This window comes from Bos mutus, chromosome 13 (genome assembly GCF_027580195.1).
Source record: "Bos mutus isolate GX-2022 chromosome 13, NWIPB_WYAK_1.1, whole genome shotgun sequence".
Lineage (NCBI taxonomy): Eukaryota > Metazoa > Chordata > Mammalia > Artiodactyla > Bovidae > Bos > Bos mutus.
In genome coordinates, this window is record NC_091629.1 from 57,219,675 (window position 1) to 57,245,360 (window position 25,686).

At 42.7% G+C, this 25,686-nt stretch overlaps 1 protein-coding gene across 1 annotated transcript; it reads right to left on the reverse strand.

Moving 5' to 3' along the window:
• Nucleotides 1–6,809: 6,809 nt before the first annotated feature.
• Nucleotides 6,810–25,245, reverse strand: SERINC3 (serine incorporator 3). The gene is made up of 10 exons (XM_005903184.3): nt 25,088–25,245; nt 18,057–18,218; nt 17,315–17,505; nt 15,678–15,757; nt 14,887–15,024; nt 14,591–14,760; nt 13,700–13,790; nt 12,235–12,415; nt 10,359–10,586; nt 6,810–9,490 (listed from the first exon to the last, which is right to left on the reverse strand). Exons 1-10 carry the CDS (start codon nt 25,124–25,126, stop codon nt 9,352–9,354), a joined length of 1,419 nt encoding a protein of 472 aa, XP_005903246.1. The 5' UTR covers nt 25,127–25,245; the 3' UTR covers nt 6,810–9,351.
• Between the last annotated feature and the right edge of the window lie 441 nt (nt 25,246–25,686).

Genomic DNA, 25,686 nt, shown 5'->3' on the forward strand with positions numbered 1-25,686 from the left:
GGGCAGGGGAATGACCACAGGGGCACCCCGGGAGTTTCACTCAGCAGTGGGAGCAAGTAACTGAACACCAGGAGAACTGAGTGTTTTCCTTAAGGTAAAAGTTTTGACTCATTTCAGACACCTGAAAAGGAACATTTCCTGCAATTCAGGGCTGTGTGCTGTAGGCAAGAGAAAGAAATAGTAAACCAGGAGACCCAAGTTCCAGCTTTACTTTGCCACATGACCTTGGTCAGCTGCTGAACATCCCTGAATCGTCTTATGATGAAGGGGGTCTACACTTGGGAGCCCTGAACCCTCTGTTCCTGGCATCAGGGATTTGTTCTCCCCCGCCCACCCCCACCCCCGCCATCTGAATGACTTTTTAGGTAGTTTAGGTCTGAATGAACTGACACCTAATGCTTCCAAATGAGTCTGTAAGCTTGGGTAATGGGGAGGGGGTTTTTTCCTTCTCTACTGTACAGAATTCTGGAAAATTGTGCTTCTTCCTGGAATTCTGTTCTTTCATGGCCAGAGGCTGGGAGTAATCTACAGAAATAGCCAAAAGTGCAACAACCCTGGCTTCCCCTCTCGAGTTTCCTATTTTCTGTCGGCAGAGGTGGCCTCAGCTCCCTAGTACTTCATCCTGCTTTCACAAGGAGCAGCCTGTCCTTCAGTCAGTTCAGTCACTCAGTCGTGTCCGATTCTTTGTTACTCCATGAACCACAACACGCCAGGCTTCCCTGTCCTTCACCAACTCCTGGAGCTTGCTCAAACTCATATCCATTGCATCGGTGATGCCATCCAACCATCTCATCCTCTGTCATCCCCTTCTCCTCCCGCTTTCAATCTTTCCCAGCATCGGGGTCTTTTGCAAGGAGTCAGTTCTTCGTATCAGGTGGCCAAAGTATTGGAGTTTCAACTTCAGCATCAGTCCTTCCAATGAATATTCAGGACTGATTTCCTTTATGATTGGCTGGTTTGATCTCTTTGCAGTCCAAGAGACTCAAGAGTCTTCTCCAACACCACAAAAACAAAAGCATCAATTCTTCAGCGCGCAGCTTTCTTTATAGTCCAACTCTCACATCCATACATATGGAAAACCATAGCTTTGACTAGACGGACCTTTGTTGGCAGAGTAATGTCTCTGCTTTTTAATATGCTGTCTAGGTTGGTCATAGCTTTTCTTCCAAGGAGCAAATGTCTTTTAATTTCATGACTGCAATCACCATCTGCGGTGATTTTGAAGCCCAGATAAAGTCTCACTGTTTCCATTGTTTCCCCATCTGTTGGCCACAAAGTGATGGGACTGGATGCCATGATCTTAGTTTTTTGAATGTTGAGTTTTAAGCCAACTTTTTCACTTTCTTCTTTGACTTTCATCAAGAGGCTCTTTAGTTCCTTTTCGCTTTCTGCCATAAGGGTGGTGTCATCTGCATATCTGAGGCTATTGCTGTTTCTCCCTGCAATCTTGATTCCAGCTTGTGCTTCTTCTGGCCCAGCGTTTCTCATGATGTACTCTGCATATAAGTTAAATAAGCAGGGTGACGATATACAGCCTTGATATACTCTTTTTCCTATTTGGAACCAGTCTGTTGTTCCATGTCCAGTTCTAACTGTTGCTTCTTGACCTACATACAGATTTCTCAGGAGGCAGGTAAGGTGGTCTGGTATTCCCATCTCATTCAGAATTTTCCACAGTTTCTTGTGGTTCACACAGTCAAAGGCTTTGGTGTAGTCAATAAAGCAGATGTTTTTCTGGAACTCTCTTACTTTTTCCATGATCCAACGGATGTTGGCAATTTGATCTCGGGTTCCTCTGCCTTTTCTAAAACCATCTTGAACATCTGGAAGTTCATGGTTCACATACTTTGAAGCCTGGCTTGGAGAATTTTGAGCATTACTTTGCTAATGTGTGAGATGAGTTCAATTGTGCAGTAGTTTAAACCTTCTTTGACATTGCCTTTCTTTGGGATTGGAATGAAAACTGACCTTTTCCAGTCCTGTGGCCACTGCTGAGTTTTCCAAATTTGCTGGCATATTGAGTGCAGCACTTTCACAGCATCATCTTTTAGGATTTGAAATAGCTCAACTGGAATTCCATCACCTCCACTAGCTTTGTTCGTAGGAATGCTTCCTAAGGCCCAATTGACTTCACATTCCAGGATGTCTGGCTCTAGGTGAATGATCACACCATCGTGGTTATCTGGCTCATGAAGATCTTTTTTGTACAGTTCTTCTGTGTATTCTTGCCACCTCTTCTTAATATCTTATGCTTCTGTTAGGTCCATACGAATTCTGTCCTTTATGGTGCCCATCTTTGCATGAAGTGTTCCCTTGGTATCTCTAATTTTCTTGAAGAGATCTCTGGTCTTTCCCATTCTAGCGTTTTCCCTTATTTCTTTACATTGATCACTGAGGAAGGCTTTCTTCTCTCTCCTTGCTGTTGTTTGTAAGTCTGCATTCATATGGGGGTATCTTTCCTTTTCTCCTTTGCCTTTAGCATCTCTTCTTTTCTCAGCTATTTGTAAGGCCTCCTCAGACAGCCATTTTGCCTTCTTGCATTTCTTTTTCTTGGGGATGGTCTCAATCACTGCCTCCTGTACAGTGTCACGAACCTGACATTGCTCAATGTCACGAGCCTGTCCTTAGAGCTTTACAAACACTTCAGTTCACAAGATACTACATTTTTGCCAGAAAGAGAGTCAGGGTAATAAGAGATATTTTCCCTGAATTCCTGTGAGATGTTGAGCCTTCCAGAAATCTCCATGTGTGGGCAGTTACTTTAAATGCCATCTGATTCTCAGATCAGTTATGGGGTCGCTTTTTCATTTGCGTAGCCAAAAGCTATGGTACTGTTGTGGCATTATCATAATACCTCATTTTAAGGTTTTCCTTTGAAACCACTTCTTTCATTTAGGAAGTAAAATGTCTGCTAAGCTAATGATGTGTGGCTGTCCTGTGCCATGAGAGGCGTGGAGATCACAAACAGAAAACATGGCAACTGTTCAGGAAAGATGTCTAGTCACGCTGGACATCTGAAAAGTCAGACTTTTCAGTATTGAGGTCTGTGAGTTTTGTAAATCTCGACTAAATTCCCTCCTACTCTCCTGATGCAGAAATGGCTTGAAATACAATATATAATGTCAGAGTCAGATATTCTTCCTTCACGGCGCTTGCTCCGTGCAAAGGCCCAGGGTGATTTGTGAATGGCCTTGCTAGTGACCGTTCTGCTCTCTGCCAATCAGCCACTCATCTTTTTCGTCTCACTGGGCACCATGTTTTGCTGGGCAGTTAAGTAGCTGCCGTCCACTGGGATTCTTAGGGATATGCCTTGACCTCTTGGCATATCAGGTGGGAACCTGTTACAGGTAAAATACTTAAAAGTTCTCTGGGGCCAAGAGCCTCTGACAGTGACTCTGAAGGGGTTAGAGATGGACTAATTGGGACCAGATTGGGGCATCATTTCGGCCACTGGTTGCCTTCCTTGCTTCAAACTGAAATTCAGTTTGGCTTCAAGTATAGGGACACGTGGTGGTGGATTCATCTACTTCAGTGTTTGTTTTGACCAAAAGTTTATTTTTCTAGTGCATTTTCTAAGTCAAAATGGTGAAAACATGTAATTTTAGTATGCATGACTGGGTCTTAAATAATAAAAAATCTCTGTAAGGCTGAGTGTGTGTGGAGTTCTTTTGTGACTATGGCAGTTTGGGTAAAGGTTCTAAGTGTTTTATTTTTCATGGCCAGGGCTTCCAGCTAGTAAAGAGTCCACCTGCAATGTGGGAGACCTGGGTTCGATCCCTGGGTCAGGAAGATCCCCTGGAGAAGGGAAAGACTACCCACTCCAGTGTTCTAGCCTGGAGAAGTCCATGGGCTGTATAGTCCATGGCGTCACAAAGACTTGGACACAACTGAGTGCCTTTCACTCCCTCACAGTGGCCTGGGGAGAGCCTCTCACCTGCTGAGGCCGGAAAGGGGCGCTGTGGCAGCACGTGCATTTTCCAGGCAGCAGGCCAGCTGCCTCTGAAGATCAGATGCGGTGAGAGGACAGCAGTGTGAAGAAAGGAAGTGGAGCGAGATGTCCACAGTGACACAGAGGGCCACTCGCGAGGCCCAGGTGTACTTCCCAGACTGGCCTTGAACCCTGATAGCTAACAGTCCCTGAGTGCTCTTATGGGCTGTGCATCCATCTTGTTAAGTGCTTCATGTACAAAATGTCATTTAATCTTCAAGCACCCTGAATTAAGTATTATTGCCCCTGGGGGAGAAGTAAGGTACAGAAAAGCAGCTTGTCCAAGGACCCACAGCTATTAACAGTTAAGTAGCACTGGGATTCAAGGCCAGGCACTCTGACTGGAGCCCACAATCTCCTCCTGATGGCTGGAGTCAGCCCCCAGACAGACCATAGAAAGAAGGGAGGTATTTATAGAGTCAGAAAGCGTCAGTGTAAAAAGTGGCTTGTTTTCTGGCTTCCTGGAGAATAGAAAGCAGAAGTTCCTAATCTCTTGAGGCCCAAATTGTAACTGAACACTTTATTCTGGAAGCACCTACAAGTGAACACAAACTCCTTGAGGGTGACTTGGGTGTGGCCTGCTCAGCTCTGGTCCCCTGGTGCTTAGCTGTTTCTCTGCCCTCTGTTCATCTCCCCAGAGGAGACAAGAGCTAGGTCCCCGTCTGTGGCGGGTCTGGTGTGTTGGGATGGGCCAGTTGAGAAACCCTCGGAATATCATACGTTTACTGCTGGCTTTGATGATGCAATAGTAAGTACTTAACACTGCAACATACCAGCTCTTCAGGTCAGCATTCTCAAAGAACTTAGTCTGTTTCTCACGTCTGGAAAGACAGAGTTCATGGCTTCAATTCTTTTTACCTCCATAACAGTGTTAAAAGGATCAACTTAGGTACTTTAGAAGCCATAGGAGTTTTTTCTATGAGTTTTCTAAAATACCCCTTAGTTTTCTCCAGTGCCCACGCCTCACAGTACTTGTTCAGCACTTCTATACAATAAATGGCACCAAATGTTTCATGTTATTGTGTTTAAAGCTGCTGAGTATGGATGAGGACCTCCCTTGTGGTCCAGTGGCTAAGATTCTGCACTCCCAATGCAGGGGGCCCGGGGTTCAATCCCTGGTCAGGGAACTAGATCCTACATGCTGCAATTAAGAGTTCACATGCTACAACTAAGACCCGGCCCAGCCAAATTAATAAAATTTTATATATATATATATATATATATATATAATTTTTTTAAAAGCTGGTAATAAATTCCTTTAAGGGCACTACTTTTGTGGAAAAAAAGAAGAACTTTAACCAAATGTTTGCTCTCTTATCTGATAAGGTACCAACCCTCTTGGAATACACTGACCCAGTAGGACAGCAGTTACTGCTTTCAGGGAGCTACTAATTTTCCTTCATTAGTAATGGGTAGAGAGCCAGCTGGCCTGGCCCCCCTACATGAAGCAGTCTCTATAGTTTATCTCGTCTCCTACATCCTTTTGGGCCAAGGGAGACTGGGATCTAAATCAGCCCTGGATTTGTTTCTCTGCTTTGCTTCTTACTAAAGTGTCTATGGGCAAGACACTAGCCTCTCTACATCTCAGTGTGATCTACAAAAGGGGAGAATCATCACCACTTTACAGGGCTGTGGATAATATCTGTTCCTTGCTTGGGACGTGTTGCTATTTGGGGGCAGCTCTCATTTTTCTTCACCTGAGGATGCAGGCACCATGTGACTGAAGTCACCCAGCAGTAGTGAGGAGCCCGCTGAGCAGGTGGCCCGATTTGGGCAGTAAAAAGGATGGAGAGACCGACACAAAGTGTAAAGAGATGAACAGCAGCTCCCATTAATAAGCACGACCCTGGCATCTGCCATCCATCCACAGAGATCAAACACATGCCTCATAGTACTGAATATTCACTTTAGCCTCAATGTGTAAAAAGAAAAATATCATCAAGCAGGGACTTGGAATGAACACAAAAGTCAGCAACAGTGGGGGACAGACAGGCCTGCCTCATGGCAATGAGGCACCAGGGGACTCTTCTAGAATGCGACGACACCATGAGGTCTGAGGATTCAAAATACCCCCTTGCTTTACAGTGGAATCCTGAGCTTCCCTAAAATACTGTTTTTTTTTTAATGCATGTGTATAATTCAGCACTCAACATGTATAATTCACGTGAGTCTTGAGTACACCAACCTGGACAGCACATTAAAAAGCAGAGACATTACTTTGCCAACAAAGGTCCATCTAGTCAAGGCTATGGTTTTTCCAGTGGTGGTCATGTATGGATGTGAGAGTTGGACTATAAAGAAAGCTGAGTGCTGAAGAACTGGTGCTTTTGAACTGTGGTGTTGTAGAAGACTCTTGAGAGTCCCTTGGACTGCAAGGAGATCCAACCAGTCCATCCTAAAGAAGATCAGTCCTGGGTGTCCATTGGAAGGACTGATGCTGAGGCTGAAACTCCAATACTATGGCCACCTGATGTTAAGAGCTGAAAAAACCCTGATGCTGGGGCAGATTGAGGGCAGGAGGAGAAGGGGATGACAGAGGATGAGATGGTTGGATGGCATCACCGACTCGATGGACGTGGGTCTGAGTGGACTCCAGGAGTTGGTGATAGACAGGGAGGCCTGGCATGCTGTGGTTCACAGGGTCGCAAAGAGTCGGACATGACTGAGTGACTGACCTGAACTGAACGGAACTTGAACACACTACTGGCTGTCCCAGCAACAGGCCAGCTTTAACTTGCTCTTAGAACCAAGCAAAGCAGGGACTCTGCCCCCTCGGTTTTAAAAGAGAATTTGTTATTTCAAATTAATATCGAAGTTATCATCATGAGAAAAAAATAAAACCTTTATTGGACTCTGTTACACTTATTTTACAGTTTAGTATTGCTTTTAAGTGACATAAGGTGGGGGAGGGGTGGTACACGGTGATGTTTTTAAAGTTCAGGACCCTTAAAAGTCTTAATCTGGCCCTTCTTTAAGGAAAATGGGGTGACTGCTTTACACTGGCAGAGTAAGGGGCTATACCTTCCCTAACTGTCCCCCACATCCCTGGCAATTTTCTCTCTGAGCCATGGTATAAAGAACTGGTTTAAATGGTGGTAGTTCCAACAGTTTCTATCCAGCCCTGCTTCCTGACCCCGCACCTACAGCTCAGCTGAGACTGTCCCCTCTAGGCCGTGTCTAATTCTGTAAGAACCCTCAAATCTCACCTCCATTAGATTATGGCTGAACACCTCTGACCTCCGACTATTGACCAGTCTCATTTTAGCCCATGTGGAGATGAGCAGCTACCACCAGCATGCTTACAATGGTTAAGCACTTTGCAAACTAATTTTACTCTCTAAATGCTCTTCCGTACCAAGATAAACTTTCAAACAAAGGAGACACTGAGGCTTAGATGGCTTGTCTTTGCCTAAGGTTGTAAAGCATAGTATATACTCAGTAAATATTTACTGACCAGCCTGACAGAAAATAACAAAAGCATGCTTCCAAACCCAAACAGCCATCTTCAGAGACCACCTCCATCTTTCTTCGAGCACAGGTTGTTCCTCCCCTTCTGGTTTTTCTCACCATATAAACAGAACCACCAGAGATTTCAGGTGGCTAAACTAGCATCGCTCAGGATCGACCTCTCTCCCACAGCTAATCAACTGCCGAGTTAAAACGTTTAATTACTGAGGAGCTCTCAGCTGTCAATTTCTGTTCTCACTTGACTTCTCTGTTTCAGATCTCCTAAGGACTGCCCCGGTCTCATTCTCTAGATCCTTTCTCCATACATCAGCCGCAGTGACTGACGAGACCATCTGCCCACAGCACTCTGTGCTCCCTGCTGCCCCTGCACAAGGTCCAAACTCTTCAGTGTGGTTTACAAAGCCCTTCGTGGCCTGGTCCCAGACCACTTCTCTCCATTAAAGCGCCACTGAACACGATGTATTTTTTTTTAAATCTCCCTACCTGTAACATACAGTTTAGTCTATCCTTCAGCAATGCCACTCCACTCCTCTATTCCTCTCATTAGTGAACTCCTAACGTTTCTGGGCTTAGATATCACTTTCCTCAGGGAGCCTACCATGACACTCCCCACCCAGCACCTCTTGTGAGTTCTCTGCAATTCCTAAATCACAGCACTAATTACAACACGTTGTACCACCTGTCAGCTCATTTCACCCTCTTTGAAACTCTAAGTCCAAGCTGGCAGAGCCGGTGTCTGTCTGTTTGAGGCTGTATCCCAGGCCTAAGGGGCCTGGTACAGACGTGCAGTAAACCTTCGCTGAGCACGCAGACTGCTCTATCCTTCCGTGTGCCACCTCTCCCAAAGAAGCTTCCAGAGAACGCAAGCCTTGTCTCTCATCTACCCAAGTGTCTTGCCCAGGAAAGACATTTAGTAGAACTTCTGAATGAGTTCAAGACTTTACTCACTGGTCAGACCTTAAACTTTAGAAGGAACAGGAGAGCATTCTGGAAGATGCTTTATAAACCTTACTGCCCAAAAAAGTCTAAAAAAATGAAAAACCTAGAACGCTGCTAACTCATCAAAGCTGTTAAAGAAAGGACCTTAAAAAGCGTAAGTCTTTCTATTTTAATCAAATACCTTTATAGTGCAAATATAATATATTCACATGCATTTGTAGTTTTACATACTCGTAACAAGATAATGACATAGACTAAAGCTGCACCAGTTTTTCAAGTGAATCTTCAGTTTAACCAAACATACAAAGCGTTTATTGAAATTAACATTTCTAGCAAAGCCACAGGCTTGAATCAAGCAGCATCAATGCTGTAGTATAAAAAATAAAAAGGAAATTAAAAAAACTCAAGACGTAGAAGCAGCAGCCAGACCAACAACCCCTCTTCTGGGGCAAGACCTGCACACAGACTCCTTTCCCCAAGCACTGAGTTTAAGGACTGAACAGAGGGCCTGTATCACACAGTAAAGACTTTCACAAAAGAAAACTGTCATAGAAATGCATCATTATAATTATTTTGTTCTTTAAAGATACTGCAATAGAAATATATTAATGACAACCTCAAGTATCCAATATTTTTCTGTCTTACATTTTAAATCAAAGTTGTAGGAACCTACAAGTCTTAATAAAGAACTCTCTTCACAGCACAGCTGTAGTTCACTTTAAAACATAATGTTCCTTTTGCTCTCTATCCTTACAAATAAACATAATAGAGATATAAATGAAAGGTTCTGATCCTGCATCAAGCATTATTCCATCTTGCCCTCCGATATAAACCTGGATATAGTCTTATTTGCAAAGCATTTGCTTAATATATTAGTTGAAGCGAAAGTAAACAGTAAGTGAGCTTTCAGCAAAGGAGACCTTTATGAATTTCAGTGGTGTCCTTGGCACTCAACTTCAGCTGAAGTCTCGATTGGTGAGGACAAGCGGAGCCACAAGGGTCCAGACGTAGAGGAGGAGGCAGACCCAGCTGGAACTGATCTTGACCCACACAGCTGGCCACTTGCTGGTCATGCTCTGGAAGTTTGCATCAGGGCTGAGAAAAGAGCAGAGAATTAGATGGTTGCTGTTGTTTAGTCACTAAGTCCGACTCTTTTGCAACCCCAGGGACTACAGCCCACCAGGCTCCTCTGTCCATGAGATTTCCCAGGCAAGAATACTCGAGTGGGTTGCCATGCCCTTCTCCAGGGGATCTTCCCAACCCAGGAATCGAACCCATGTCTCCTGCTTGGCTGGCAGATTCTTTACCACTGAGCCACCAGGGAAGCCCCTGAGAGTTAAGCAAAGGAGCCTAATTTCAGCATATAGCAGCCCCTCAGCAAAAGCTAAGAAATTCTCCACTGAAACTTGCCTGACACTCACTACTCTGTAGTCAGTTACCAGAAAGGACTTGATAAACTTGCTATTTTTTCATTTTTATGAGCAGGGGGCTCTGCCACTCAAACAGCTTTTATCTTTTAGCCTGCATGAAGAACTCTGATCATTCCTTGCAAAAAGTTCTTCAGGGACATCTGCCTATTCTACATACTGGTAAAATTCAAAACTGAAATGAATTTACTGAATCCTCCTTGCTTTACCAGATGTTTCCTTTGATCAGAATACTCTACATGGCCATCTCTAGACAAAGAAAACTCAGGGAACAAAAGACAAGTCAGATTGCTTTATGTCATGATTTTCTCTCTCAAGTTACTCAAGTTTGGAAGGGCTTCCCATGATTTTAACTGTAAGTATTCCAACTGGATTTTAAATGCAAGAGGAGAAAAAAAAGTCAGAAGTATTTCAGGAAAGTGTGAGCACTGAACATACTTTCATTATATGGGTAAAAGAAGAGGATTCTGAGGTCAGGAGCTTTTACAGGCCACGCCAAGGGGCAGGGTGGGCTTCCTCAGTTCTCTGCCTCCTACCTGTACCAGTTGGTCAAAGTCATCATGATGTACAGGGAAGCCGAGCAGAGCATGAGGTGGAACATGGAGTAGTTGTACTGCACCCCCTCTCGCTCGTTGTCCACTGCCCGCCGAGGCCGTCCATCTTCCTCATCGCTGGCACCATTGGCAGCCGTGTCTCGGAGGATCACGCTGTCACTGCCCGACAGCGTCAGCTTACTTACTTGGCTATTGCTGGAATTGCGGATGCTGGAAAGTGATCCCAGAAAGGTAAATCAGAAGGGGGCCATGAAGATGAAGTGCTGTCACGAGCCTGTACACGTGAAGGTTATTTCTAAACTGCTCCTGCTTCGGGGACTGAAGGGCTTCTGAAGGGTTTGCTTAAAGTTCTGATCCTAACAGTTACAATTTGATGCTTTAACTGCCTGGAGGGGTTTCCCAAAATACACTATGCTTACGGTGTCTGCTTCCAGGACTTCAGAAGTATCTCTCCTTTGTTCAGAATGCAATGCCCGCCTTCGCCCAGCTAACTCACTCACTCTTTAACTCTCTAATCATGCCGTGTCCTCTAGGAAGTCTTCTCTGACGTCACCCCGTTGCTAGGCTGGATTAAATTGCTGTAGCTCCTTATTCTTCCTTCTGCCGTATCACTTAACCACTCCTGTCTTCCTTGCTATTCACAAGGAATGACCTTCTGGCAATGACCTTAGTCATCTATGCATTTCTAATACACAGCAGATACTCACTAAAAGTTTGTTAAATGATTGAATAAAAAAGTACATACAAATAAAGGACAAATTCCACATGAACATCTCAACAGACATTAAAAAAAATTTTTTTTGGCAAAAATCTGATACTTTTTTTATGATAAAAACTCAAACTAGAAATAGAAAACTTCCTCAAATTGATAAAGGGCCTCTATGAAAAAGTTGTATTTAATAGTGAAAGATTAAAAGCTTTCCTCTTAAGATCAAGAATCAAAGGAAATAAACAAAAATAGTCACAGAGAGCATGAAAAAAATGAACATAGCTGTAAGCCAATAAAACTTTATTTAGAGAAATAGGAAGTCAGCCCAAGGGCTGTAGACTGCCAACCCATATTTTAAGAAATAATTAAAAAAAGAAAAAAAGGGAAAAAAAGGGTAAAACTACACATTATGTGTGCAAAGCTGTCCAAATTATGACAAATTCATATGTATTTCAGAATAGTATACTGTTATACTATTATATAGTATGGTCTCTATTTTTAAATTATATTATCAAGTGATATAAGATTATGTAACTATTTATAAAAATATACATAATAATATAGATACAAAGAGATTAATAGATAGTAAGTATAAGCAAAAGAAAAAAGTCTGAAATAATATGGGCCAAAATTTAACCACAGAAAAGGTGAATTTAGAGGGAGGACAATTTCATTTCCTACTTTAAACTGCCCTCACTTATGCTGTTAGTTTATATAAATATATCTTTGCCTATTTGTATTATTTCACATTTTAAAATTATTAAAGTATCACACACTATTAGATAGACAATATCAATCAATAAAAATGGGTGAGAGAATGAGTGCAAACTGCTAACATAGATTGTATCTGAGGTTTTGGATTAAATACCAACTTGAGCATTTTGTGCATAAAATTCTGCTAGTTGCTTATATTATTTACAATGATCATAAAATAAACATTGCCCTAAAAAAAAAGAGATAGCCCAACCAAATTTCAGAGCCACTATTCTAGCTAATCTAGAGTCAGGTCAGGTAAGAGCTTTATCTTCCTATACAAAGGAGAATCTCTTAGTAAGGCTGGGGGAAATCATTTCACAAGAGGATTTACTGAACTTACAGAAACATACACTGCAGGGTTAACTGAGGCAAGTCAAGGACTTTGTAACTTACCTAGAATAGGAAAGGGAGAGAACAAAGACTAACAGCCCAATGAAATTCTCTTTATTCAGAGAAGGCCCGCTCTGTAACGGCACAGCAGGGGTAGGGGCCGGAGCAGTTGTATTCGCAGGAGCCAAGGTGGATGAGGTCATGTGCGTAATGATGCTCAACAGGCCAGGGTTGCAGGAACGATCTGACAATGAGAAACTGCTTTTTATCTTTAGGGATAACTCATGGGGGTCCAAAAGGATTTGAGGGGTGTGTTTACACATCACTCAGTCGTGGTAGCAAAACATAATTTCAAACATGAGAATGTTCTACTTCAAAGAACCTGCAACTGGGCAGTCAGTAACACATCTGTGTTGCAATCAAAGACTTGGTTTTCAAGAAAGAGTAAAGAAACTACAGCAACAGAGTATTTGTCCAGTTTCATAAATGTCAATCTTGATTTCACTGGTTTTGAAGTTTAACTAGCAAGTCTTTGGGGCTCTACAGTCGTGTGCTTAAAATATAAGGAGTTTACACAGGCTTAGAGAAGGAACTTAGAGTTACCGGGGGAAGGGTGGTGGGGAGGTTGGGATGGACATGTACACACTGCTATATTTAAAATGGATAACCAGCAAGGACCTACTCTGCTCGGTATTATGTAACAGCCTAAATGGGAAAATGTACAACTAAATCACCTTGCTGTACACCCGAAACTATCACAACACTGTTAGTCAACTATAACCCAATATAAAACAGTTTAAAAAAGATAAATTTGTTTGCAAAATAAGGTAGATTCAATAAATTTGGCCTGGTTATAAAAAAAAAAAAAGGCACAAGGAGTTTAGCCCTAGTCCTGTTTCTGCACAGTTATACAGGAATACAACAAAAATAAGTTGCGTCATCATTAGCTGGTCTGCAGCAATGGTTTTCCACAGGATACTCTACTGAGAAACAATCCCGTAAGACCTACAAAAGGAGATTTCCTGCAGCTGTTTCTTCTCAAGCCTGCACCACCAACATAAAATTCAATTAATGTAATTCTACAAAGGGCCAAAACAACGTTGCCTTTTTCTGCTCTTAACCAACTCTTAACTAATCTGATTTAGTCTGGGGAAAAGCCTGGACCACATAAAGGTCCTTCAGGTGGTCCTTTAGGCTTTCAGCTCTGAACAGTTAGGAGCAGACATGGAGAATAAAATTTGAAAGGTAAATACCAAAGACATTGTACATTTAAGTGAAGTTTTTGTTTGTTCATTTGTTTGTCTGACATTTGCTCCAGCTCTAGTTCTGGCACCCACCAAAGGAGTAATTTCGTACTTTCTTTTACTCCTGGTGTGCATGGCACATCTTGTGGGATCTTAAGTTTCCAAGCAGGGATCAAGCCTACACCCACAGCAGTGAAAGCTGAGTCCTAACCACTGCACTGCCAGAGAACTCCCATTTCTTAGTTTCTTTCCATCAAATGAATGTGCTTTTAGAATCTGCTTACCAGGTTCATTGGACATGGCTGACCACGTGAGGTACATGGTGTAGAGGGTGATGAGAGAAGACTGCAGGAGGCCAGAACGAGGCTGGTGTTCCTGTGGAATTGGAAAGGAAACAATGCCATAGGGACTGCAAGGGCTGAACTTCTAGAAGCGTACTTCCTGGGACCCACTGAGCTGTTATTGAGAACCTTCTGATTCTGCTTGACAGATCAAAGATGACAAGTAACCTTTCAGTTTAAGTTAGCTTGAAAAATAACCAAGAAAGAGGAGGCATGTACCACCAATTCTCAGGCATTTCATAACCCTGGAAATTCCTGTGGATCATACAAAGGCTTGGATTCACCACTAGTTCCCTGGTATAGTGAAATCAAAGCTAAGCTTTGCCCTTAACTAGCTAGGTAATCCATCAACTCTCTGGACCTTCAGTTTTCTCACTTTTAAAAGGATAGGTGATGTTTTTTCATATTTCGTATCTAAAAATCCATGAATTTTTAAAATATGGTATTTAAATGAGGAAACTCAGGAGCATGAGTTGTGTTTTAAATATTAAAATCATATGTTTCTAGTTCAATTCCCCTAAAATATCTCTGCTAAAGATTTCTAAGAATCATTCTTGTGATATAAACAATTTTATAAGGACAATAAATTCTCAAGTTACATAGTTTTTTTTCCCCTTAAATAATAGGGAAATTATTCATTTAATTATAATACTGACATTCAATGGCACATTTTATGATTAAGATATAATTATGAAGATTTTATTATGCTACAGTAGAAAAATGTTTAAGTAGATAAACTTGGACATAAATTCATATAAAAAGTTACCTAGGTTTCAAGTTTAGCATTAATTAAAAATCTCTCATAGGAGGAAGAAGCAGAAATCACAACCATACCTGAATTTTTGGATGGATTGACAAAACAGAAATCACCACGCAAAGGATCAGATTAAAACTGATGAAGAACTTGTTCTCTGTGCAGCCATCTGGTTTGGTGTAGTATGTGTACAGCAACCCAGCAAAGATGATTGACAGGATATAAAACAAGCTTGTCACAGACAGTAAAGCTAGAAAAGAGAAAATGAACATGAATGCTCAAAGTTATAACAAGCTTTTAAACTAACGAGGATCAATTTTCACCCAGTTTAATGTAGCATGATGCAGTATGGCTCTCATAGGGGTTTGACACCTACCGGCATACCAGCATTTTGGATTCCCTTCTTCCATTCGATTTACCCATGACTCATTCCAAGAGTGAGCAAAGTCTACCAACAGCACCAGCTGAATGAGGATGAAGAAGGCAGCCCCTACCATGCCAATCACAAACCAGGCTACAAACCAAAAGCACAAAGTTATTCTTTACCACAGGAGCAACATATCAGAACGTTACTGTCCAGCACACTAAGAAGGTTTCAAGTAAGAAAAGGTAATAATAAGACATATTCTGTCTCGAGCAGTACAGCAAGAGTATCACAATTCCAAACTCAAAGGCATTCTGTGACAAGTGTTCTGTCGGGTTTCAGACCTTTTAAAATCGATTCTAGCTTGTGCTAAGGGGAGCCCATGGTCTGACATTCCAAATGGAAAAGATATAAGCCCTTTCCTTTACTCACAGGGATATAAATCACAGTGGAAATCCACAGATGCCATATGATGCCACAAAAAGGAAGCAGGTTAAAACGGGGATAGTGGAGTACATGGTTACAAGTCCTTATGTTGACAAGCCCGATTAACTTCATATTGCCAAGTGAGAAGGGAAACCTAAAATATTGGCAAAAAATTAACATCTGGTTTCAGAAGAGCTGAGAAGTGGGCTGAATGTCTCCTGGCTTTAATCAGTCAATTAATATCTTAATATTAGTATCAAGTCATGATAATTGAACACCATCTCATTTAATTACCAGTTCTGCAAAATCAGTAATGAATGCAGTCATCTGTAGAGTTTGTATACATTATAATTTACCCCTGTTATAGTGAACCATACCTGTGTTGAAGTGGCCTCCAGGAATATAGAAAGATCCAACCATGACACCAACAATGGCAGCAATTTTGAAGAACCAAAATCTATTAAAATATAAAAGTACATTTATGAAACGCTAATTTTTCCCTTTCATTGAGAAAATGAACTTCTGAAATGCAAAAATAAAGCCTTACTAGCCACTTCCAACATGATTGGGCTTGTTTCTTCATCTGACATGAAGCTACTTCATTCAGTATTTCACACAATTTGAGGACAAACATTAGCACAAAGACCCAATCATTCACGTTCATAAGAAAGAAACACATTACCTTAGAGTTTCCCTGCTTTAACAGCTCGTTAAAGAACTCCTCTATTTGTGGCCTTGCCTTCACAAGGCTTGTCTAAATTTTTTCAAATTTCATACCTTCCTACCTACAGCCTAGATAATATATCCCAAGACTCTTTAACCACCTCTATAGATACTTGCCTCTGATGTATGAGTTGCTACAGCAACGGGGACTTAAGCTGTTTTTCAGAAACCAGGAGTTAGTTTTTGTCCAGTTCAAGCTGGTTAAGACTGGTTGGGACTACTGACCCTACAACAGGGCCTGCACAGGTGGTTCAATGAATTCGGAGTGCCAAAAACTCCACCCCCTGATTATGCTAAGTATCCTGTTAAAGAAAGTGAAAGTGAAGTCGCTCAGTTGTGACTGACTCTTTGCTATCCCATGGACACCAGGCTCCTCTGTCCAAGGGATCGTCTAGGCAAGAGTACTGTCGGTTGCCATTTCAAGCTTGTAATTAAGATAAAGACCTGTGCAGAACACCGATTACAGCACCTGTTCCTTACCTTCCCATTCCCACAAGTAAGACAACCCTGCTTCTTTATCCCATAAGTTTCTACAGCCTCTGGCCTTCAGGGAGGCGGATCCAAGATGTGTCTTCCAGTCTCTGCTGCAAATCTCAGCATCTCAGTTTGGCCGTCTGGCAAGCTGCACATCAGGCAACTGGACATAAACCCCTTGTTCACAATTACAGAGCTCGTCACAAGACCAAACCTGGCTTTCAGTGAACCTTTAAACACTACTTTGCATGGCAGTGCAGAAAGAAAGCAGCTTTGGAGCTGAACAGATTTGAGTTTCAATCCTAGGGCCAACCCTCTCTAGCTGAGAGATCTCAGGCAATTTCTTTAACCTCTCTGAAATACATGTACAAGAGGAACTGGGGATCAGGAATGGGAAGCGACAGAATATGTCAATCAGTGGCCCAAATATATTCACTATTTATTTTTCTGTATCCTGTCTAAATATATCAGGTACATGTTTATCTTTTAACAATAGAAAGAAAAAAAATATGTGTGTTTGTGTGTGTGAAGTGCCTAGTACAATGCTTGAACGGTTTCATAGGTGTGCAGAGAAATGTACGAACCTGAAGCAAAAATATTTTTTTAAAATACTAAATAAATAAATAATACCAAAAAAAATTCTCGTTGTCCACTCTATCTCCCCCGCTACACTGCAGAGCTCCAGCTGAAAATGACCTTGAAACAACTTCCCATGTATAACAGAAGTACTCTACTGCCTTCATCAAAATGGCAACATTAACTGCGAAGGCGAAGATACAACACCATGACAAGAAAACAATAAATAATTCCTACGTACCCATTGTGTATCGCTGCTCTGGGATCTTTACTAGTTTTCACATTTAACATGAGCAGAGAGAAGGCAAAGAAGAAGACGGCCAAGGCAAAGCTGATTCGATACACAGCTTTATAACGAACCAGCACATCACACTCTTTATCCATAATATCAGTAATCCTGGTACTAAGTCCTTCATCACAGAAGCCAGGTATCTGGAACAAAAACATTTTAATGCTTAGGGAATATCCACATTTAAAGAGAGATTCGATTCCACCACAGAAAAGCCTGGATGTCTAAAACCGGCCACTTCAACAACTGCAAGACCCTCCTGTGGGACTTTTCGCTTTGGCTTTCAATTCACTTACAATCTTGTCACTGAACAATATAAACAAGTTGCAGTTTTAAAATAAAAGTCAAGTGCTCTCTTTTTGGCCCTTTTCTGCAAATAAAGGCTAGTCTAGATTAAATTTTTAAAATTAAATATACTTTATTTAAAAGAGCTTTAGGGCCACTCTTTTAGTATCTTTTCCAAAGGTGTTAGACTAAAGATGTTGCTTCAGATACTACCTTTACTTTGGGAAAAGACTAATACCTTCCTACTCTGTTTTGACTAGAACTGAAATGTACGATCCCAACCAATCCACTGAACTTGATTGAGTTTCACAACAGTGAAGACATAAATACTAATTACAACTAAAATTTTTGCAAAACATGAAATAATTAAAACCACTACATTAATAAGGCTACTGTTACTTCTACTTACCTTCTTCAGCTGAGTCTCCATCCCCTCATGAAACATGATACAACAGACAATGGTGCCCAGGAAGAGGATGAAAGCGTAGATGAGGCGAGTCAAGGTGGAATTCTTACTGTTGGGACAGCAGCTGCACAGCAAACAGGACGCACCGCCACAAAGGCACGGGACCTGCAACGAGCAGAGCATCGCCACGTGAGATGGCCTGCAGCGGCCTCCTTCCCGACCTGCAGGACGGAAGACCAGCACACCAGGCTCTGAGAGCCTTCTCTGAGAATCAGAGCTGGGAGGAAGTGGTTAAAAGCATGAGCTCTGGAGGCAGTGTTATTTCTACCATTTTACCTCAGCAAGTTACAAAATGTAAGCTTATTTCTCCATCTGTAAAATAAACTCAGTAACAGAATCTTCCTCCTTCAGATACTGCTATATTAAACGAGCACTCAACACAGTACTTAAAACATAGTAAAGGCCCAGTAAGTGTTGGTTATGTTCCCACAGACAGCATATTTTATTTAAAAACAATATATCTTAATACTAAGAAAAACAGAAACCTAACTCCACCTGCTGATTTCTGAGAATCCTAGCTACCAAATCTAATATTACAACATAAGGCAACATTACACAGAAACCCTTAAAGCAAAAGACTTTTGGCTCCATTGAAGAGTAACCCAGAGATTCCTCAAAATTAAACATAGAATTATCATATGACCCAGTAACTCCAACTCACACATACACCCAAAAGAACTGAAGTTTTCAAACAAAATTTGGACATGAATGTTCCAAACAGCACCACCTACAATTGTTGAAAGGCAGAGACTAAATGCCCATCAGCTGATGAACGGATAAATAACATATAGTATACCCACAAAGGGCAGAATATTATTTAGCCATAAAAATGAAGTACTGATAGCTGGTACAACATGGGTGAACCCCGAAAACATGATGCCAAGTGAAAGAAGCCAGACACAAAAGGTCACATACTGTGTGATTTCATTCATATGAAATACCCAGAACAGGTCAACCTGGAGACAGAAAGCAGAGGAGTGGTTTCCAGAGGCTGGAGGGAGCAGGGAGAAGAGAGTTGACTGCTAAGTGGATCCTGAGTTTCTCTTTGGGGTGATGAAAATGTTCTGGAACCAGACATATGTTATGACAGCACAACATGTGAATGTACTAAATGACACAATTATACACTTTAAAATAGTTAATCTTATGTGAACTTCCCCCACTTGAAAAAAAAGAGTCACCTGGATCTTCGGTCAGCTCAACTCTCCTAACAAGCATTCCAGATGAGAGGACATACTTTGAGTCATTCTTCTATATGCCTGATTAGGAAACCACTTGAATTGCTTTGACAGGTGACATTATCAAGTCACATTACAAGGATAGGCTAATTCAGAATCATCAGCAGCAACAGCAGATGCAGACACTGGGGGATTCTGGTTTACAGTATGGCCCCAGTAATACTCTTTTATGAGATAATGTCAGCAGTATATAGCACCTAGCATAATTTCTTTCATAGCAGGGGCTCCATATATCACAATACCCAGTAATATCCATAATCAAAACAGCCATGGGGAATTGACCACCCAGCTCCAGTCTTCAATTCTTAACTACAGTCTGGGTCAACAGACCGTAACAGAAGTCTGTGTCTGGTCACAGATAGACATACAGACATTTTACAGCTAAAAACAATGACACTAATTGCTTCCAGTTTATTTTGTCTGCACTCACATGCTTCTAACTCCTTTAGCTGTTTTTTCTCTAGTCAATTAAATAAACTAATAATAATTGCCCACTGTTTGCTATCAGTTGAATTATGTCCTCCAAAATTCATACGTTTATGTCCCAATCGCCAGTACCTCAGAATGTGACCTGATTTGGAAACAGGGTCACTACAGATATAATTTGGTAAAATGATGTCTTATTGGAGAAGAGTGGGCCCCTAATCAAACATGACTGGTGTCATACAAAGGAGAAATCTGGACACAGTTGAGCATCACAGGGAGAACATCATGCAAAGATGAAGGCAGAGATCTATAAACCAAGGAACACCAAAGACTGCTAACAAACCACCAGGAACTAGGGAAGGAGCTGGAACAGAGTTCCGGGAACCAACCCAGCTGACACCCTAATCTCAGACTTCTAGCCTCCAAATGAGGAGCCTGCCGAGGTCCAGCCCCGGCTGATCCAGGGTATTCGAAGGAGAGACGGCGTCAGCGATTTATTTAAATATTAATTAGAGATATAAAGAGTAATAGAATGATGATAGCTCAGTAGGAAAATTCAGTGGCGAAAAGAGGCTGAGTAGCTTAGTTTACACGGAAAATCAATATAACCTGTGACACCAGGTTAGCTCTGACCACGGAGGCTGCAGGCGCCCTCTCGAATAGCGGAAGGTGCCCCACCTTAGACACCTTCTCGAGTGGGTCTTAGAAGCCCAGGCAAATAAATGGTCGCAGAGGACCTCCGCGCTCCAGATGGAGACTCAGCTGGAAATTGAGGAAAAGAATAACATGAGGAGACCAAGCTTTGGTGAGCAAGGCCCGTAGCTTTATTTTCAACAGGGGCTTTTATACCCTAAGTTACACATAGAGGATAATAGGGGATGTGAAATCGTGCAAAGTCAGCAGTCTTTGATCCTTATCAAAAACCAGGGTTTCTATCCTGCAAATTTATCGTATACAAATGGTTTAGGTGATTTACATCATCTTCTGGCCAGAAGGCCTATTAACTTTTTATGACTCTTGACAAAGGTTTGTCAACCGTAAGACTTATTTTCTCTAAGAGTAATTATTTTAAGGTTTGGCGCCATCCTCCGAAGGTGTTAGATAAAGTTACATTCCTATAGGGCAGAGGTGCAGTGGGTTGACAACAAAGGAAAGAATTTATTACCTTAAGGGTCTAAAGTTGCTAGCACCAAGGCCACTACTTATTTTTTCTACATACCAACTATATTAATTAATACACATTCAAGGATACAATACAGGGGATGTGGAAACTTGGCAGCAAGCATTGGCTCATCAATGAAATCTTTTACTAGTTTTATTTTGACAGTTTCTAACTCTCTGAGAGGCTCTAAGCTATTTGAATATCTTAAGCTTCCCATGCCTCTCGAGGCTGGGAGACTAAACAATCGTATGCATAGCTGTAGGAGTCCGGGTAAACTTGTCAGGCGAGTTAGAGAGCTATCTGAGGGGTTTGGATTTAAACACTTCTAATTGCCCAGAAACTTTATTAATTGGAGCTGTAAGTTAACTCTTTGTCAGAGAGAGCGAGATGGTGGTGGCGGACAGCCCCCAGTAAAGTCAGAGGTGAGAGCACAAAGCAATAAAGTAGGCAGACTCTGGTTTTTGGGGGTAGATGCTCGAGAATATCCAGGGGGACTCCTGAGGCTCGATCCCGCCTTTGCGTATGCCGAGCCTCCTTCCTCACGACCTTTGTCATGAGTGAAGTGCCTGTCGCCGGCTCCTGGCACGAGCCAATCGATTTCTATTATTTAAGTCATCCACTTTATGGTCTTTTGTTATCCAGCCCTGGCAAACCAGTACACCTACTTACTTGTTTATAACTGTCTGTACCTGGAGTGGGCAGGGGTGACCACCTAGCATTCTATCTTTTGCACCTTTACACAACAGGTACTCAAACTGTGGAACAAACGTGTCTTACTATATGTTACGTCACTCCCCTATTTTCATGATTTGTGTGCAGGTTGGAAAAGATTTCCAGACACGAGACAGAATAAGAGAAAAGAGTTTACTGGACTGGCAGACTGGCTGTTAGCACAGCGGGCCAACCTCATGACAGACCATGGAGAGCCACCTGTTAGAACAGTGGGCCGGTTCAAGGGAGAGCCGACCCCTTCGAGAGTTAGTAGGAGACCTGGGTTTGATCCCTGGGTTGGGAAGATCCCCTGGAGAAGGGAATGGTACCCACTCCAGTAATTTTGCCTGGAGAAGTCCACGCATGGAGGAGCCTGGCAGGCTACAGTCCATGGGGTCGCAGAGAATCTGACACAACTGAACAACTAACACTATCACTTTTCACTTTTATAGCCTCAAGACAAAAAAAATCCTGCTGGAAGGGTGGCATTAGGTGCTTGGTTAGGGTGCTAGAGGGTGAGTGTTAGGGTGAGTATTTGTACCTAATATGGGTCAGGGAGCAGGCTGGTTTAGATCAGGGGGGTTCATGGCAACAGTTGCTATGGGGCTCAGATAGTGTCAGAGATGACCTTGGTGTGGAGCTCCACATCTGTGACCTTGGTATAAGGCTCCACACCTATTTCCATAAATAACTCTATTTGAGATAAGCTGGAACCTGGGACCCTTTCCCAGAGTGCTTGTACCTGGACCAACCCTTGAACAGGAGAATACGAAGAAACTGTAAGGGACTAAAAATAACTGCCTGCAGGAACAGTAAGATACAACAGGACCACAAACCAACTGCTACTTCTGAGCTGCGGAGGGCAAAACAGCACAGGGTATTGTGCATGGTCCCTGCATGTAACAACACCAAGGCAGGGGGGGTAGGGGGGGTGGGTGAGCAGACCGCTTTCAGCCACATCTCTTACTCAACCCACTGATCCGTCCCTACCCACATCCCATTTAAGGAACCAGCTCCTACACCCCTTGGGAGCAAGCAAGGGCACCTGTTGCTTGTTTTTTCTTCCTCCTGCTTGCCTGAAATTCTCGTCTGGCCTCTTACTAATTTGTATTGATTAAAGACTCCAAGGACCCAGGCACACTCTTCCTGTGCCCGGGTCGAACACCTTGCAGTCATCCTTGATGCCTTCTTTCCCAAAACTCTCATTCCATTTATCAGCACATCAGCTCTAACCTCAAAATGTATCCGGAATCTTGCTACTTTCATAGCATCCTCAGTTATCACACTGGTCCAGTCACCATTATCTCTCACCTGGATTAAATGCAATAGCTCCTATTTTGCTGCTGTAGTAACCCATTCAGAACCCTGAATTAGTATAAAAATTATTTTTAAATGAAGACATGTGAGATTCAAAAGATGCAGGGGAAAAAATGCCCTCTCAGAGCATTTCTCATCTGACTGAATGCGGCAACTACCATAAATTCTCCCTCCAAGAGAGTTTTATTGCCTTGAAGAAGATAAAAAGACCTCTGCACTCACATAAACAAGTACTATCACACACTTTCTTATCTCCTGTTAGTTCTCCTAAAAACCCATTCACCTTTCCTAAAGAAACCTCTTTGTTTTTCCCAGGGAAGCGCTTTCCTGCACCCCTCCACCCATTAAGAAAGGCATATAATAAAGTCCTATATTCTAGCCACTCTTTCGAGTTGTTCATCTCTGAAAACTCCTACATGTATGTGGGTTGCACAAGTACAAACTCTTTTTTCTTGCTAATTTGTCTTAGTTTAATTTGCAGGCCCGACCACTAATCCACAGAGAATCCAATAAAAGGTTTTCCTCCCCTACACTGCTTCACCCTTTCTTTTTCACCATCTATTCTCCACACAGCAACACTGTGTCAGTTCACATCATTCTTCTTTTCTCTAATGGATCCCCACAATCAGGAAAGAGTAAAAGCCAAATCCCTTAGACTGATCAATGGGTATCTACATGATTTGGACCCCTTTACCTTTCTTTTTTAATTATCCTTTCCCTCACTCACTCCATTCCCTGGTACACTGAATTACTTGCTGTTCCCACTGAACAAAAGAAATCAATAAACTATAAAAGTGATTTATAGGTAGAAATGCTTTGATGGCATCAACTCAAATCTCGGCTTTACATCAAAGCCACCATATGTTTCAGGTTTCAAATTACCATATTACTCCCTAGTTAATGACTTTCTTAACTATTTTTCCCTAAATCATATTTTGTAAATGCTGCAGTTTTGTAAATGTACTGTAAGTATTTGCAAAACACTTATTTTGTAAACACTGTAAAAATCAACTGGCCAGGATTTTTTTTTTTTTTAACTGTGACAGAAAAAAGTACAGCAGAGGCCAAAGAATTATTTCATGAAACTTGTATCTAAACAGGTGTATTAAATAAACCATGTAAGAGTTCTTATTTTTGGCAAGGTCAAAATACTGGAAAGCCACGAGGCCCTTAAGTGACCAACAGCTCTTTTATGTTCAACAATCTTAAAGGATGGAAAATATAGTCTGTCCCTAAAATAGGATAGTGGAATGAGCTGAGATTGACTCCTTGGCCAATTAAGTCAGTCGGGGAATTAGGAAACAAGGAAATGATGTCAAGGAATCATGCCCCTTTGAAGCGAATGTATGAGTGAACTTAGCATAGTCTCTTCCATAGATACCATAATTTTCCTTTTGCAAATATGACGTTTACAATTTACAAAGTGATTCAACCCATTTATTCACTTCATCCTCACAACAGCTCTGGAGGCGAGGAATGCTGGGATGATGGTCCTCATCTTAAGTGAAGCCAGAAAGAAATGACTTGTACAAGACCCCAAAATGTTCAGGCCATGACTTCCAATTCTTAATAATTATCCACAAGGCCTTCTTTCCCTTGAGCCAGAATCGCACCCAGGCCTTGGTTAAAAATCTCACCTCTGCCACATACTCTGTAGCTTTGACAAATCCTGTGCTATGAGATAAATATATTATCCACACACACCTCCTGCCCCCACAGTCCAAATAAATGACGCCACCCTAAGAAGGCGCTTGGAAACGAACCAGAGTGCCCCGGCCTAGAGAGCCCAGCCCCGGCCCCATCCCAGCTCCAGAGGAACCCAGGGCCGGAAGGCTGGCGGGGGCGGGGCAATCAGATTGTAAACAATGGAGACCTGGCCTCTTACGTTCCTTAGCAAACGCAGAAGAAGAACGGCCGCATCCGATCGCCGCGCATCGCGGATTTCACCCTGGACCTCCCGGGGTTTATATACCCTCTGCAACCCAGGGTCGGCCCCTCAACCCCCGGGCCTCCGGGGCCCAGACCCGTTCGGGGCTCACGGCTTGGGGAGCCCTGTCGCGCCACCCCCGCCCCCAGCCCCAAGCCATAAGACCAGCAGAGACACTAGACCCCGAACTCACCCAGCTGGCGAGGGAGAAGACGCCCAGCACGGCCCCCATGGTGACTCGGGTGATGGAAGCGGCCGACACCCGAGTTCAGAGTACGGTGGTTAACTGCCGGCTGAGGCGTCACCCAGAAACGCGACGGTTTCTCGGACCGGAAACGTGCGGCCTGCGTCACCGCGTGGCCCCGCCCACCAGCCTTGGGGGTTCGGGGAGAAGGCGGGGATCAACTGGCAGGGGTCGAGCTGGTTACATTCCTTCGCTTGCTGTGTATTCCCTCGCAGCGCGCTCTGTCAACATCTGGAGTACAGATCAGATCAGATCAGATCAGTCGCTCAGTCGTGTCCGACTCTTTGCCACCCCATGAATCGCAGCACGCCCGGCCTCCCTGTCCATCACCAACTCCCGGAGTTCACTCAGACTCACGTCCATCGAGTCAGTGATGCCATCCAGCCATCTCATCCTCTGGCGTCCCCTTCTCCTCCTGCCCCCAATCCCTCCCAGCATCAGAGTCTTTTCCAATGAGTCAACTCTTCACATGAGGTGGCCAAAGTACTGGAGTTTCAGCTTTAGCATCATTCCTTCCAAAGAAATCCCACGGCTGATCTCCTTCAGAA